Here is a 17861-nt window from a genome sequence, read left to right as displayed (position 1 = left end):
CAGCCCAATTTATAGTTACATCACTATATACATTATGAAGACAACAGCATCTTAGTTTTGGAGAAGTGGTTTAAGTCCTGCCTTGAATGGCAATTGTAATGCCTGTGAGGGTATTACAATCCTTTTTAGAAGAAAGTTATTCAATCCACACCATCCCTACAGTATAGGGGAAGTATAGGGGGAAATATATGTCCTTTCAAATTTTCATTCAAGTCATGGAAAAGGAGAACAAACTGAGATGCTTAATTTAAGTTCTTAGGGTTTACTTTGATCAAGCTAATTAACTGATTACCCCTAAGACATTCCTGTTAAAAACCCAAACAGATCTTTGCACCATTTAGAATGCCTGCAGATATGGTCATTGAAACTGCTGTCACATCAGCTTGAATTTAAAGTGTCAGGAAAGGCTAGGGATGATTGCCCTCCCACAGCTTCAGAAGCACAGGTTGAATAGTTCCAGAGGAGACCACTGGAACAGAAGGTAAAATACAGGGCAACACCTGTATTTTGAAATTTGAAACTGGTCTAGTTTTGTTTTTCTGTAAGATTTAGTTCATGGATTTATCTTGAGTTGGATTACAGGGAAAGTAGCCAAGAGAGTTGTATAATGAGATCCTGTGGGAGAAAGAAACTACTCAAAATTACAAATGCTTCACATTGTTAGTTTATCTATTAAACATTTACCTGGAGACTCGGCTATGGAAATGCTGTGACTAGATGTTCGAGACAAGCTTTTCAATTTCTGAATTTTCCTTTGAGGATGAGGGGTTGTAAACAATTGTTTTGGCGTCTGTCCAAACTCCAGGATTTGTGTCAGCAGAGCTACTTTTTCATTGGGGTCCATAATACTTTATAAAGCAAGATATATAATTAGGCCAAGGAGGCAAGAACTTTTTTCCCTCCCCTTCCCCAAAAGCATGGAACTGTGTGTGCAGTTATTACAGCACTACAGGCCATCATATATTCTTATAGAGCTGATTTACTGCAGATTTACAATCATATAACAGCTTCGTAACTTTGTTCATGTAAAATAACAAGTCTCAATGACTGAAAAAATTAAGAACTTGCAGAAAAGCCAGACTGAAGAAATGCTTAAGAAACAGTCTTTCAATGCAAGCTAAAACCGAGAATATGATGCTGTTTCTCTTCATATTTGGGAGTATAAAATGGAAGAGGAACACCATTCCTGTACAGAGCCCTTTTAGAGCTGGCAGAGAACCTGAAGAGATACTGAGAAACTTAGCTAACTGCTTTAACAAAAACATTCAGATTCTTGTTAATTACCTGTTTAAATCCACTCCTCCTTCATAAGTTAATGGGTGAAACACTGGAAAAAAAAGTTTATTTGTACAATGTAGATATACAAGGCTCATTTTGTTTGTCTTCCTACAAACAGAGCTGCATTTCTACTCACAAATAAACTATTTCAGCAGGCATTAGAGTTTGAGGTCTTACATTTTAATCCTGTTTTTTTTAACCTGAAAAAACTTAGAACTTCCAAGAGATTTTCAGAAAGTTTCAGAAGGAATCAGTACTTTCATAGAGGAAGGCTCCTTACTTAAGCTTTGTTAAATACCTACCCCCAATAAATAAATAAATAAACAGATAAATAAGAAAGCAAGCACAGTTGCATAACTGGATCTTTGGTTAATTTTCAGACAGGGAACAGAAAGTAATAAAGAATGATCAGAAAGATCTGTGTATTCACCTTTCCAGGTGAATTGCCGTGACGCAAATGACTTTGAGGCCTCTGCTTAAGAATATTTACTTTGACCAAAGTTCATTCATACACAGATCCTTTCTGACTCTCTTATCTACTTAAATGTCTGCAATTCATTATGCTAATAAAAATCCATACTGCATCAGAAGCAGCACATTATGCATAAAAAGTGCTCTCATTAGTGGTCTCTTTTGAGTGGTAAAAATATAGGTGACATAATTTATATGCTGATTTACTGTATTTAAAGTCTGTGGTACATTGTAATTGACACTTATCCTCACAGTATGACTGGATGCCAAATCCTACATTCTAAAAAATAGCCAATCCTATGTTAAGGACACACAGAGAAAGTACACTGGAAAGAAATGAACAGCAGGAAAACAACCCAACCCACCCCCAACCAAACAGCAAAAAAACCCCAAAACCAAACAAACCCCAGGAAAACAATCCTTGCTATCTCAACTATCTTATTCTGGAGTTAGAAAGTGCTGAGCACCAAAATGTTGCTTATTTCTACCCTCACCACTGTTATAGGAAGGTTTTCTTTCTAAACTTATTACATCTTTAAGTGCAAACTACTTCAACATTTCCTGTTACTAGAAGTTCTTCAAAAGGATCAGGGTTTTTGGAATAAATACCCTAAAATTCTGATCTGTTACTCTTGTTTTAAAGAGGGCACATCCTTATTGGGTAGTAACATACACAGCTAAAATATCAGACTGATGAATAAGTTAATCATTGGTAATACTATTAGGTGTAAATGAACACAGCTTCACAGCAGTAACATAAAAACATCCCCCTTTGTAAGGGGGATCCCCATAGTGGCTAGAAACATGTTCAGAGTAAGGCTGCAAACAGTGAAATGTCTCACATGCAGTCACATGTACGTATAAACCAACCAAGGACAAACCAACACACACTTTTCCCTTCATTCTTGTTCTGAAGACCTGGAACCCATTAGCCCATTCTTTCCCTTGCCAATTGTCTCAGGGGAGCTTGTTTTGAGATTCTCTCACTGAAATTACAGTGGAGGAAGGCTAAATACATGTTCATTTGGAGACCCTGCAGGCTTCCATTTTTAATTGGGAAACACTAATTCCATGCTATATTGCCACACTGTGATGTGCAAGCAATTCCCAGCAACGCTACAGAATCATTTTGTCCACCCTCTGAAGCACATCTTCAAAGATGCAAATCACCATGAAGGCAATACTGCTCAATAAGTCACTATTTCCAATAAGGATCAAGCATTCAAAGCACAGTTATAAACACTCAAAACAAAATAAACATTACAGCTATGTTGTGATTTATCATTCCTGCCTAATTGAGGCATCCCTTTTTTTTTTTTTGCTAGTTCTATAAATGTGTATTTACCATTGTGAGCTGCAACTGCTTCACTTCCTTTCTGCTTGTAGCCAAATATGATGTCAATCCATTCATGAAGATGCTCTGATACATACGGACTTTCTAAAGCCTCTTGGCTCTTCTGAAGAAAGTCATCAGGACCTGACAAGATAAAGGTTAATTAAAGGAGAAAATATCCCGTTCAGTACTGGCATTCATCTATCTTCCTCCTCATTCTTAAAAAGTCAATAAAACACCCCACACTAAATATCAATTTTCTTATAAAAATAAAAAGCACCTACTAATTATGTCAGTGCTTTAAAGAAAGAGTTCATTTAGAAGAAACCGGAATGGACATTTTTGAGGAAGAACAATGATTCCAGCAATCTTGAATTAATTAATAATACAAGAAGTTTTAATCTTGAATTAATTAATAATACAAATCAATCTTGAATTAATTAATAATACAAGAAGTTTGGTTTGAACCAAAAAGTACAAGTCTTTAACTTAAAGAAGTTTAATAATACAAGAAGTTTGAGTATTATTACCTGATGCCCAAGGTGGAAGCTCTACATCTTCAACCATCTTTCCACCTTGTCTTTTTCCCAAGTCCAACTTCAAACTATTTACTAGAAAACTAGAATCATTTTCATAAAATTCTGGAATCAACTGGAATTTTAAAAAACAAACAAAAAAAACCAACTAAGTTTTGATATTAGCTTAGCTTCCATCACTTAAACATATCATTCAGTGGCAAGAAAGTTATTAAAGTTCATATGTCAAGTCCTAAAGTTGGGCAGCCCTAAAGTTTCCAGGTTTTCCCTACAAGACAGTTCTCTGAGCTAAACTGCTAAAATTCAGAATGGCACATTTTTAACAAGTAATATGTGACACATGAATCCATAACATCTACGAGTATCTTCAGAACTCTCATTGCATAGCTACGCTCTCATTTTTAGGACATCAAGTAAGAGTCAAGGCTAAAATCTAGAATAACATTTAAATTATGACAAATTTCAGAGGTTAAATCAATTATTTAAATACCACCATATCTAACCCTTAACTCTAGACTATTTTTTTTAAAGCATCACTGTATTAAATAATGTTTCTTTGATAAAGAAATTCAACAGTATTTACTATATGACAGTTTATTCTTCTCAACACAAGTTAGAATTTCTAAAGGCTCAAAAACCCAAGATACTACTTCTACAGTTTAACTCTCTGGATGTAACATTGCAATACAGCCAATCCTTACAAGATTCCAGCAGATAATACATAAAATTGTCTTTTCAGCCTTAATCTACACTCTGGTGATTCCCATTTCCATTAACATTCACAATGATACTTCTGTTAAACTAAAAGCCAGAAAGCAGGCACAGATGAGCAAACATGGAGTTTACATAGAATTAGTATACGGTTAATAAAGGATTCATAAAATGAAGTCATCAGCCTTACAAAAAAACCAAAAAACCAAACCCACACAACTGAAACGCACAAACAAAAACAAAACCAAAAAGCAACAACAGAAAACAACCTAACACACTCCAAACACTCTCAAATCAACAGTAGATGAGAAAGCTAAGCACAGATGAGAAGATTGGAATAATTTTCCAGCCATTTATTTACCTCTTTGAAATCTGTTGCACCATCCAAACAGTTTTTCCAGGTTTCTGCAATGCTAGGTAAGACAGATCAATCACACATTTGTTAAAAAAAAATATTTTTAAGTCTTTGCACTCCCCATGGATGCATACTTGAAAACAAAACCAGCCTAGTTATAGACAAAATGTAAACAAACCTGTTGAACATTCTGTCAGCATGATCAAACTTTCCATTCTGCAGACAGAGCATGTATTCTGGAGCTAAGGAGAAGGAAAAACAGCATCAGCTTGCTCCAAACCTTGTCTGCTTTGGAGGTAACTGTCTGCTCAGAGAGCATATAAAAGGTGTCTTACCAACTCTAACGAGATAAAACAAAACATAACCCGGAGAAGAATAATGGCTTCCATACATGAACTTGGGCTCTGGCATTTCCTGGTAACGTGTCTGCAGCATAGGAAGGAGAAAGAAACATCTGTTTCAAATCAGCACTGATGCTTTGCCTCAATACTGAACACATACACACTGTTTCTTTCTAAAGGCACAGATTAGGATCACCCACCCTCAATTTTTCTTCTAATGATAAAATAAACTCTTAAGTTCTAATATCCATGCAGCTTTAATCAAAGCAGTAAATCAATATGGCAAAATGGTTGTCAAAACTGATCATCCAGAACTATCAGGTTTTCAGTGTTTTTTTTCCTCTCTCACTTCAGCATATAACTACAGTGACTCCAATTCAAAGAAGTGCAAACAAATGCTTCCTTTTTGTCTTTCACATGAAGATTCATAAGAGTATGGAAGAACATATGACTTCCATCAACCTGGGAGATTCCTTCCTGTCTGAAGCTCCTATGCATTACTCTAAAACATATCATAATACAAACAGAATGACTTTTACTGCAATAAGCATGAAGCCAATAACAGTTTGAGGAAAGTCAGATCTTAGAAGGAAGACTTTATTTACTGTTACTGTAAACACAATATTGTTCATATTCTTCTGCCTTAAACAATCTTAGGCAGCTATATGATTCTGAAATATTTTAATCTTTTTATCAACATAATGGATTTATATTATATTTTATCAATATAATGGAGTTATTCTGGCAGTATTTTTTTCTAGTGTTCCATAAATTATTTTGCAATAATTAACTTTCCACAGAAGACAATAATTTTACACAAATAATTAAAAGCAAAGTAACTGAGGACCTTCTAAGTCTCTAAGTATGTGTTTGACAGCTTATGAAAGGAAAGCCTACCTACCTTGAGAAATAGAAAAACTTCGTGCACTATTGTAAGTATATAGAATTTTTAAGTTGCTACTCTGACCTCCATGGATCCAAATTTCCTCCCTTTAAAGCACTTTCCCTCAAATGCAGTATTTTTCTTAAATGGAAATATTTAAGATTTCTACTACTCTTTCTTACTTCTTTCAAACATGTGTTTTACATTACGCACTTAAATCCATGGGTTTTGAAGTTTCATAAACCCATGTATGTTTATAGCATCCCAGTGCTACCATATATATCTCTAAAAATTTGATTTCAGAATATTATTTTAAAAGTAAGGCAAAACTTTCAAAAGTATACACATATGAAAAGGAAGTAAGAGAGAGGAAATGGATTAAAATAATTTTAAATTAGTACTGACAAAACCAGTTCTGATGAAATTAAGCTGGAAAATAAATGTGGAATGGTTTTAGGTATGTTTGATAAAGTTTATAGCTAACTTTTAATAGAATAATTCCTAAGACGTAATTCCCAAAGCTTGCTGGACAAAGCTCCTTTTATTGCCAATATGTACAAGGCACAAAATGTTCAGCATATAAATATCAAGATATACATACCACAAGTCTATCCAGCCTTTCCTTATTCAGGGCACCAACTGGTTTACTAAGGTCACGAAATGTTTCAGGCTTTGTCAGATCTTAAAAACAAACCAAATGCTTGGTTATAGACTCCAAGCATTCTACTAGACTTTAATGTACTCTAATCAATATTTAAAAACAAACCGAAAAACCCCCCAGCCTATCCAAGCAGCAACAAAGCAAACAAAAGCCAACACAGAACCCCTCCAGTAATTTTCTCCCTCCCTACTAACTTCAATCCCATAAAGTCTTACTGTAAATAGCTACTCATCTTCCTGCCAAGTATGTATAATCTCAAATCTCTTGCTTAAGAACTAATAGTTAATCTATGGGGCAGTTATTACAAGTAGTATCATGTAATCAAGGTACTGCTACCAAAGGCACAAAAGCAGCTGGTATCATTTTCTTCCTACTCATTAACGATTCTGTCAGGCTACAGTTAAGTCTCACCATACAATCAGATTGAAGTGTTTGAGCAGGTGCTGATGAATACCACAAGATTCCCCTACTCTGCTTCTTGCAGAGGGACACAGTCCTCAAAAGGACAAAATCCCAACACAAACTGCACTACGACCCTTAATCAAGGAGCCTATTTAGGCACAAGCCTTGTCAGCCTCTTGCATTCAATCTGCAATGCTAAGAATTTTAAAAGAACACCTGGATTCTACACACTTCAGTGCATCCAACTTGTTAAAAAAGAAAAAAAAATAATTTTACTGCTTCTTTTCCATTTATAAGAATCACAACATATTTGAATGCTCAGTACTGCTGATCTGCAAAGCAACTAAGCAGATGTTTGGTACATACTCTGTATCTGAGGAGTGCAATACTTAACAGAAAAAGGTGAGGCATTTTTTCCCCTAAGCTAAAGGAGAGGGGTAAGGCCACAAGAAAACACCACTAATGCCAGGTTCATTTTGATGTGACATGAAGTTTATGCAGTGTAAAAGTCCCTCTGCCCCATTTCAGGTTGGTCATGATGCACTAACATGCTTTTTCATATACACATACCTAACACTGAACTAGAGTAGTCTGCTATGATCCAAGGAAACACAGGATACTGGGAGAGATCGTTGCAGCTTCTATCAGCCAGATTGTTGAGATGGAGAAGATACTGGTAATTTGATATATGTCCTCGCTGCCACTGCAACACATAACTTTCAGCTGTGTGCTCTGCAATATGATTTTCTAAAATAAAATAAAACAAAACATTAAGAGTTGGGAGGTTTGGAGTTTAGCCCCAAAATTATACTGTGATTAACATTGTTCAATAACTAAGGGCACAGTTTCTTAATAGAACAAGTCAGAATTAACTGGCAACTTCATGTTGCCATACCTACCACACTTCACATATTTTTTAATATCTCTGGGTCTCAATTGCATTTAGCCAAAAAAAAAATAATAAAGAAGGAGTGTGGAAACCAAACACAGTAAGAATGGATGCATATTTACATAGGAATGGAAAAATATTTGCAGACCATGAACATCTCTCAGCAATCTGGTAACCTTTAGGATTTCAAGTTTCTAGAAGCAGTTCTGCTTGAGTCAAGAAAAAAACTAAATATATTTTCCTACTGCCACCAATGACACCCACTATCAGTAACTTGTGGAAAGAAGTCATGTATGTACATGAACAGGACTTAATTTCAGATCCACTGAAACAGAGTAGAGGAAAAGAAAATTGGCTCACACTCAAAAAAGTAGGAATTACGCACTGGAGTTCTCTTTGAAGTATAGGCAGGAGGTCAGTACATTCAAAACGCACTACCCTACTTATTAGCTGTAATGTCAACACATGCTGCTGGAAAACTGGGTTATTTATTTATTTTTAAACTTTCTTCCATTGATTCTGTATGCAGCACCTGGGCAAGTGCCTGAAATAGTAGAATTGAAGGACTGCAACCATAGCATGATGGCAAGAAAGAAACTTGGATTAGATTATGGCAAGCCTCTACTTTACTCTCTATTTCAGCATAAGATGGAAAGACATTTTCCTGTCTTTTCTTTACTGGAAAGACACAGTCCAATCTTTCCTTCACTTTAGGACTTTAAATTCTACAAGTAAAAAGCATTAGCATGTACAAAGAGAGGCTCTTCTACTGCCAGAGAAATACCAAGGTGCTACAAACACTTTTAGGGAAAGGGCTCACCATTTTTTATTTCTAAGCCCCAACATCATCAGCATTTTCATCTACACCTTGAAATTTCACCTTAGAAAATTATCCAGAATAAGTCTGAAGTAGGGTAACAGCATGCAGGTATTTTAACAACAGAGAAAATGATGTCAGAATCTATTTCCTTTCCAAAGAAAAATATAAAATACTAAAACAGTTCTAAAACAAAGTTATCATTGCTTTGTGGCCTTTCCATGTTTCTTTGTGAAGCAGGAGGGAAATGTCAACTGATATTTAGGTGAATTCATTGAAACAGAACCAGAGTCCTGGTACAACAATAAAATAGCATAAAATTTACATAAACATTTTCAATATTGGCAGTAAATATGGATTTCAATATTTCAAATTATAGAAAAGGTCATCCTTTTTCTTCCTTTTTTTTCCAGGACACACACATTTTAGGAAGTTTCTGTTTACAATCTGCCAAAAAAATAACCATCACTTTCTAGGAATTAACGCGTACAAAATTTAATAGAAATGAGAATTCATCTGTTTCAGAATGGTAATTTTCGTCAACTACTCCTAAAACTGAGGAAAGTTCGGGCACTTATGTGTGCACTGTAAATCCACCTATTACAGGAAGTTTTTCAGTGGGGTCTTAACTGAGGACTTAGGGGATCCACACACAAGCTAGTCTATATTTTTTCAGCAAAACACAATTTAGCTGAGTGGATCTTATTTATCCCTTACTTTGAAGATAGTGTTTTGTGGCTTTGTTTCATTTGTTTGATTTTTGTTTTGTTGTTTGTTTTTTTTTTTTTTTTTTTGAAGGGGGGAAAGAGGGCTGTTAAATGACAGTGCATATCAAGTGGCTAATTAAAAAAATTAGTTTTGCCTCAATAAAGCCTCCTCAGCTTTCATATTCAGCTTTTCAAACACAACCAAACTGGTGCCATTTCACAACATTCGTTCTGATCTTTGCTCATTTCTATTAAAAATTGTTACAAGCTATATATCTGTTTATTTTTCTCATTCTTCCCACACACCAACAGAGAAAAATCCAGGCAAATTTCCCTTCAAAAGGTACTACACACTACATTAATAAATAAATACTCCAAACCTATATATTTTGCAATAAGGCGATAGACCTCATCTCGATCCTGATAGTTGTAGAATTTCAAGTAGATGTCAGAACATAGATCGTTTTCTGTGCAAAATACTTCAAGTCCCTGAAATGTTAAAGGGGGGAAAAACAAATGAGAGCAACTATTAACAAGCTGTAGTACTTGTGGTTTTTAACAGAATGTTCCAGTTACTAATAAGTCTTATGACTCTATACGGGGTAGCAGCTTTGCCCACAAAATCTAACATACTAAATTTTCTATTTCCAAACACAACAGCATTCAGTTTACACTGAGCCAATAGATTGTCTCTGTCTGGACTAATTAAGCCTAGGTGATCGATATTTAATTCTTTGCATTACTCCATTTGCTTAGGCAAAAAAAAGTATATTTGGTTTAAATGTGTTTTGAGACTAAAAAATTCTGCAAGATTGAAATTTCAGCACTAACACTGAAAGCACACAACTGAGGTTTCACTGCAGAACTCTTGACATTCCTCAGTCACGTACAGCAGGAATCATCGCTCCACATTAGTCTCAATATGAAGCAGCGACAAAACTTCCTCCATTAATCAATCCAGAGAAAATACACCAAGAGAGAGAAATTCTTTCTGTCCTGTGATAGGTGCTTGAGATAAATGGAATTAATTGCTCCCTAATGGTACTCCCTTCTCCTATGCTGACTGCTTATGAAAGAAGTTTTTCACCCTTGTCAGAATTCACTCTGTTTTCATCTTTTTGAAAACACAGGAAAAGAGAACACTTAAAGAACCGGAAAGGATCATTGAGTACTGATCACTATTTAATACAGAGTTTTTAAGAATTTAATACAGAGTTTTACCTAATGGTGCAGACTGTTTCAGCTGGTTCCGTTAAGAAACCATATATACAGCAAGACAATAAAATAAAATAAATACTTGAGCTTACCAGTGGCATCAGCCCATGTCTTCTTTTATAGATGCGACGCACATTTTGCAGTGTTATTTGTACTACTGGTTTCTGCGGGGGATGAGGGAGGGGAAAGAAAAGATGGAGACATTCTAGTAGGTTTATGTTCTTCTACCTTACCCTCCTCTGAAAATCGAAAGTTTTTCTTGACTACAGATATTAGCAATATAAAAATAATATCCATCCACGTCATTCTAGCGGTGGAATAGTGATGCTAAGCAGTTATGTTAGAAAGAGGAAGCTTGTCTTTGCTGTTGGTTTTTGCCTGAGCAGCAGAGCAGTTTAGGAGTAAGTAAGCAGCAGTGTATTATCCCCGAGTCTGTCGCCAGCAGCAGTGCTCATGCAGCAGAGCAGCAGAACACGATGAACCGTATTACAGAGAAGCCATCAGGCCGCTGGGCAATCTGTGCCACGGGTGCCACCTGGCGGGTGGAACCAGAATGGCACCGTTATCCCCCTGAAACTCCTTTCCCTTGCTTGGACTTACTTCCAGCACTTCCGAATCATAGAATAATTCAGGTAGGAAGGGACCTTTAAAGGCTTTCTAGTCCAACCCCACTGCAGTGAGCAAGGAGGCCTTTAACTAGACCAGGTTACTCTGAGTGTGGTCCCACCTAACCTTGAATATTTCCAGGGATGGGGCATTCACCACCTCTCTGGACAACCTGTGCCAGTGTTTTACCACCCCAATTGCAAAAACCATTTTTTTCCTCTATCTAGTTTGAATCTATCTTGTTCTAGTTTACAACTATTACCCTTGGCATATAGCAAAAGGCCCTGCTATAAAGTCGGTCCCCCAGATTCCTCCCTCCTTTGTCAAACACGCTTCCTCCAATTCCTTTTTCCATTCTCTGTACTAGTTTCAAACATTCCTTCCTCTTGTTACAGACATGAGCTCTCTAATTCAGTGTTCCTTTCAGAGCACTCAGAGCTTTCCCTTTATTTTCCCTGTGTCTGAGTCTCCAGACTCCACAGTCTTCTTCTTGTCTTTTCCTTGTCCTTATGGCACTCAAATCAGGCAGATTCCTTTCTTTCCCCACAGGGTACCAGCGGATGAGAGCACTAGAGGAATGCTCCAGTCCTCAGCCCTGGGGTGGGAACTGGCAGTTCAGCATTGGGATTGGAGGATGGGTCTAGCTTGGTACTTCATCCCTGGCCAAACTGTTCTCCACCAGTGTGCAGGACCAGTCATACCCAGCTGGAGCAGCACCAGGGCTGCTGATGTAAACTCACATGCTGACAAGCAAATTGGGAAAAAAAAATTAATCTGAGAATCAAAGTCTTCTGGTGATTGTGCTACTGTCATGTCCATACTAAAGGTATTTCACAGAATCATAGCTAAGTCAGTGGCCTGCTGAGATGATCACTTCTGTTTCTGTGACAAAGTTCCAAAGCAATAATCCATCTGCAACACACACTCAGTTTTCCTCCAGAGAAAGAAGTGGTCAGTTTAATAGAAAACCTAGCTAAGAGCTCCCAAAGTAAACCACATGTATATAAAGCTCTTACTAAATTGGAACAGTATCAGACTAAGATTGAGAAATTTATCTTAAATGAAATGTAATAGATAGTGATCTTCAAATATTAATAGAGAATGAACAAAGGACATTTTGTGCTTTGTCAGTAGGAGGTAAACTTTAAGCAAGTTAGCACAGAATGAAGCCTCAGAGAGAGAGATACACTGAATGCAGCAGAGATCAAAGGAAAGCTAATGACCTTCTAAATATAACTGAAAATAGTTGCCTTGGAGATGTGCTCTACGTGCATTTCAGAGAAAAAGTACAGAGAATTAAAACTGTCCACTAGCAGGGCAGCGTGCTCACATTGTAAGCAAGACCATCTATGAGGCACTTACAGGATGTCCATTAAGAGGCTGGAAGTACAAGTTAGCATCACTAACGCACACATGCCCTGGATTAGTCACCAGTGGTGTCACCATTTCTGCTTTACATTCCATATGCAGCGTTTCAGAAATGCTTTGAAATCTACAAGTGAAGAAAAGGAGTAAGTTTACCTCCAGTTCTTACTTTGGTAGAGGCACCCTTAAATTACTTAGAAAGGTTTTAGTTAGCTTATAGCCTTGGGACATCAGAATGGGGACTTCACTAAGCCTATTTTACACAGGAATAAAGTTCTTTTTTGGGACCACCACTTTAACAGGCACTCCAGGAATACTGCTACATTCTGTTCCAGTCTCAGGGCAGTAAACCAGTTGATTTCCCTAGAACTATAGTTTCATTTGGCATACACTGGTGCCCAATTGCAACAAATTCACAGAGAAATGAAACATTTTGGAGACAAAGTAACACATTCATCTTCTCAACACAGACTTTCCCACTCGACATTCCAGATGCTTCAGAATACTAGGAAGCTAACTCTCTGAATTAGATAACTTACACTAACTCAACCAGCCATCTAACTATCAGTGCAGTAGACTAATCAACCAACAAGATGAAAATGATTTCCCAGTAGAAAGTGATTAGAAAAGTACCTGTATTTATCAAATGAAGTTCTAGCCAAGCGTGATTGTAATATAGCAGTTATCTAATGTGGAAGGAAAGAAAAATTAATATGGTATCTGATTCAAATGCAGTGAGAACTTAATTATTAAACAGTGCTATCACAATTTCATTATTAAAGAGGGATATTAGAAATAATCTGATACTCACCATGGCAGCTTGATCTCCCATCTTATCTAGACAAGAAGCCCTGTAAAGCTAAACAATGCACTTTAAGTGAAATAGCACAAAGATGTCCCACACAGCTCAGAAGTCCACAGAAACAGGCAGGGCTTTAGCACTCTTGGTGATGGCACACTAAAAGATCTATTATGATTTCTTTTCAAAGTAGCACATATTTATTCACTTCTACTGCCATGTTACTACTTTGCTTAGTACCACCCTGCATACTGAAAGCTAATATGGGTCACTTACAATAGCTGTCAGAACTAGATGCTGTGTTCAAGTCCACATTTTAAAAATAGATACTTCAAGGTTTTCACCTTGAGTACAAATACAGCTCTACACTAAAAATCAAAAGATGCTGTGATGAACTATGCAAGGATATCAAATAGCCACATACCTGATGTAGAGTTCGCACAACATCTCCTACTTTCCAAGCAACATCCAGTTGGAATAAGTGTTCTGCTCTACCCTAAAATTAAAAGTACATTTACTATGAATTAATTTCAAATAGAACTCAGTGGAAAAAAAATATCTTCCCTTAGGAAAGTTCTCTGTGCAGTGTTGTCTAATACAATACAGCACAATAGCTCTGAAGTGAGTAAGTTAATATAGTGCAAACATCAATAAATGAAAAGTAGTACCTATTCTGCCTATTTTAATATCTATTTTAAACACATGCAAGTGTAAAACTAGCAAATTACATGTTACATTTTAAACAGCTACTGTATTTCTTATAGATGAAAGACACCAGCCCATCAAATCTTTAAAGACTAGGCTAAAAAAGTTAGTCACTCTCATCTACATAAGTAGTTTTGAGCTGAAAAGATCCCAAATCCAGTCACAGTCTATTTTGACTAGTCATTCACAAAAGCCTCACTGACACATCAACCAGTTTATGTGGCACACTCATTTTTCCCCTACGAAGTTTTCCCAGCCTTCTTAAGCGTCATTTTATAGTAGATATTCCTGCTTTTACTTAAGTATATTAAAAGTATGTGTATGGATCAACTGGCACTAGCTTTAATCACAACTCAAATTTAGCAAAGGTTGTTGAATACTTTCATGACCCCTGAATGTAGTATAAAACTATATCAACATGTTTCTGTAGCATTTTGTGATTTCTCAGGCTAGACTTAAAAAAAAGGCAACAAAGTAATCAGTAAGACTAAAGAAAGACATTGGTAGAACTGACAGCAAGAGGAAAGCACGCTTCAAAAAGCAAATGGAACTGGATTATAGGGAGATATTAAATTCAGTAGCAATTTAGATAAAAGCCTTGCAACATTTCACCTAGAGCATCGTTTTCCTTCAACAGGAAAAAAATACAGCTTTCAGAAATCCTAGTGAATGGTCTACAAGTATTGCTTACAGCCAACAATGTGACAGTTTTTGTGAGCAGTTGTCTCTAGCTCTCCAGCCACATTCAAAGACAAGAGCTCAGTGTTTTGTAATTGATCTGAAGCAATCAAAGAAAGACATGGAAGATAAAATGTATTACTCAATTCCAGCACTCAGTATATGGACATATATGGAACTCGCAACAATTCAAGTAGAAGATATTTAGCAGCAACAGAAAAAAAAATCAGAAAAGATTGAAGGTTAACTAGATTTCTTGTTTTAAAATGCAGAGAAAAAGCTGAACTTCAGCAAAGTAAGTTGCGATGGTTAACTGTCAGAAAAGTTTTAGCTGTGGATGAATCATAACTTAGGAGAAAATGAAGTGAAAAGCTTTCCAAACAACCCTTCTGATTCTTTCCTTTTCCACCGTGTTGGCAATGAGATGGCAATGAGATAAGGTATTTGTCTGATACTTAATAAATCTTGCACATGGCTGCAAAACAGATCATAGAAGGACCAGAAGACAAAATAGGTTCAACACATGAAGAATTGTCAGAATAAAAAAAAAAACAAAGAAAAAACCACAACACTTTGAAGTCCTAGTTCAGAGGCAGATCTAATCACAAAACCAACCCAAAGCACTTGTTGAGAGAACAGAGATCCTCTCTGGTCTCTTTGCTGTTCACTACAGCAATACAGACTTACAGACTCCATTCTTAAAGTTTCTCACTTAAACAAAAACATTGAGAAATATAATTTTGTCTTTTTCAACTCTTGGGCAAAATGTGAATTAACTCTGAAAAATGAGAGTTTTGCATTTGTGTCTTAACTAATCTCACAATTTAAGCAAAGAACCCTAACTTGTATGCCTTGAAGCCTCCAGGCTCAGAATCGGAGCAGAACAACCCCATCAGCAGAAAGCAGCCAGGAGCAAGCTCCAGTTTCTGCTGTGAGCAGCCTTACCCATCATTTCTTTGAACTGAGAAACACTCAGCTGGGAAATATCAATTAGCAATCTCTCATCTGAGCAGAATCTCAGCAATCTCAGGTCTGAGCAGAACTGAGAAGCCACTTAACCAGGATGCAGTGTCCATTGTACACAAGCAGTCATCTGATAGGTCTGACTGTTGAGCCCATGGAGCTGCACATCAAGGTAAACGGCAAGTGTCAAATCTGCAGCATGTCCTCCAAGAAGTGTAAGAAAGCCATCACAGAAGAATTCAGACATGCTCTTCCAATATTTTTTTAAAAATACCTTATTTTTAAAGCTTCACTGTCATATTTCTCAAATGATAATTATCTTACTCTTTCAGAAATGAGAACATAAATCCTTATGAAACTCCAGTTTGCTAAGAGCAGTGAAAAAATATATACTTACTCTTACTGTTTTATAGGGTGCAATAACATTTCTCTCTTTAATGAGAAAGACCTGAAAGAATAACAGATATTACAGATTCACCCCTTAAAAATAACAAAATTAATCAGAAGTACTGGTAAATACAAAGCTAAGAACACTATTTAAGCAAGCAAAACACTGGGTTGTAATATCCTGCTTTAACTACCCCAGATAAACTGCAGAAAAACAATGAGCTTTTAGATCAGCTAAGTTCAAGGAGGGCAAGAATCCAATTTCGTTCAGAGGCTTACTTATACAGTTGATTAGTGGGCTTTTATCCTAATCATATGATCTTCAAGGAGCTACATTCAGTGAGGCAGATCCTCCCCCTCTTTTAGTGGCTCAAGGTTCTGCCCAAACAGGAATTACCCCAGACTGGCAACACACAATATACTCTGTGCAAACTTTCTCAAATGAATGCCTTTCTTCTGCTGCTAAATGTTTCGCTTCAAGCTCCAACCACAATGAACACCAGATTTCCCCCCTCATCCAATACCATGCTTTTGAACAGTTTTATTTCTCTGGTGCTAGCCTCATCTCTGAGAACATCTTTCCTCTCCAAAACCCACATAAAAGAACTCTCCTTCTTCAGAACATTCTCACAACTCCTATAAAAAGACCTGATTGGTAGCACACTAATTTGTACGCTGTGCCTTACTATCCACCATCTAGAAGGCAACAAGCCAGAAATAAGTTATGGTTTTGCTGTCTGTAGAGAAGGCTCAAATTTGCTAAATCTCAGGCCTAAGCTCAGGACTGGTTCTGAACTAAACAAAATACACTGGACTGCTGTCCTGGGGTGACAACTGCATAACCTACTGTGTTCTACTCCTGGCCCAAGAAACTTAGATGATCACAGGTCCTTTCCCAGTGCCTCAGTTTCCTTCCTATAGGTAGCACACCTGCAGTTCTACACTCCCAGATTCATTCAGAATCCTTCTGGCTGCTACACACAGCCTTCCCCATTGCCACCAGCTGACAACAGAGCCAACCTTCACCCCATGACTGCTCCAAGAAACATCCAGTTAGAACAAAGCAAGCGGCAGGCTTGGAACCCGTACGCTCAGCATGCCTCTCTAAGTGCTACATTAAAAAACAAAGGTAATTAGTGTCTTACATCTGACAGCATCATGTACAGACCTGAACCAAGCCGTGGCAGAATCAGAATGAGAAACCTGCTTCACATTCATTGCTCTACTGCAGGATAACTATACTGAGTACTCTATATTACATAAGAAGTAGACATAATGGCTTGGTTTTCTTTAATTCATTGCTCTACTGCAGGATAACTATACTGAGTACTCTATAATGGCTTGGTTTTCTTGTAAGCTGAGCAAAATCTTAAGCATACTGTATTAATTTCCTGTTTTTGGAGGATTTCCCCCAGTTTTATCTCAAGAAAAAATACTGAAATAATATCAAATTATTATTTCCATTTACTATATTTTAAAGCCATTAGTTCTAAGTTGTCTGTTACATAAAGAGAAGCTGCTTATCCAGCTATGTACTAACAAATTTTTCTAATTCTAAAAGGAAAAGATGTTTAAGATGTTCCAAGTATTCCCTATGTGTGGTTTCCTACAAGGCAAAAATTTTACTTAAAAAGCCATATTTTTAATTAGATAATTATTAATTACAACTAGTCATAATTACAACTAGTGACTACCTTACACCTGGAAGACCATATGCCTTTTATACAAAATACTAGCATTTATGGTGCCACCCAAGCAT

General features: G+C 36.7%; 1 protein-coding gene across 3 annotated transcripts in view; it reads right to left on the bottom strand.

Moving 5' to 3' along the window:
- Positions 1–17861, bottom strand: part of NSMAF (neutral sphingomyelinase activation associated factor) — a 39386-nt gene that overhangs the window by 9729 nt on the left and 11796 nt on the right. For all 3 annotated transcript variants that reach the window (XM_041473684.1, XM_041473683.1, XM_041473685.1), the window contains 16 exons: positions 16113–16163; positions 13794–13865; positions 13382–13429; positions 13204–13256; positions 12568–12697; positions 10692–10763; positions 9765–9873; positions 7542–7718; positions 6510–6589; positions 5020–5110; positions 4863–4926; positions 4691–4742; positions 3613–3733; positions 3095–3226; positions 1285–1327; positions 685–848 (listed from right to left, as the gene is read on the bottom strand). In XM_041473684.1, coding sequence (XP_041329618.1) covers positions 685–848; positions 1285–1327; positions 3095–3226; positions 3613–3733; positions 4691–4742; positions 4863–4926; positions 5020–5110; positions 6510–6589; positions 7542–7718; positions 9765–9873; positions 10692–10763; positions 12568–12697; positions 13204–13256; positions 13382–13429; positions 13794–13865; positions 16113–16163 — 1459 coding nt within the window. The remainder of the gene's footprint in view (positions 1–684; positions 849–1284; positions 1328–3094; positions 3227–3612; positions 3734–4690; positions 4743–4862; positions 4927–5019; positions 5111–6509; positions 6590–7541; positions 7719–9764; positions 9874–10691; positions 10764–12567; positions 12698–13203; positions 13257–13381; positions 13430–13793; positions 13866–16112; positions 16164–17861) is intronic.

Source organism: Pyrgilauda ruficollis, unplaced genomic scaffold (genome assembly GCF_017590135.1).
Source record: "Pyrgilauda ruficollis isolate IOZ18807 unplaced genomic scaffold, ASM1759013v1 scaffold30, whole genome shotgun sequence".
In the NCBI taxonomy this organism is placed as follows: Eukaryota; Metazoa; Chordata; class Aves; order Passeriformes; family Passeridae; genus Pyrgilauda; species Pyrgilauda ruficollis.
Note: the sequence above shows the minus strand (reverse complement) of the source record. Positions and strands in the feature narration are given on the sequence as shown.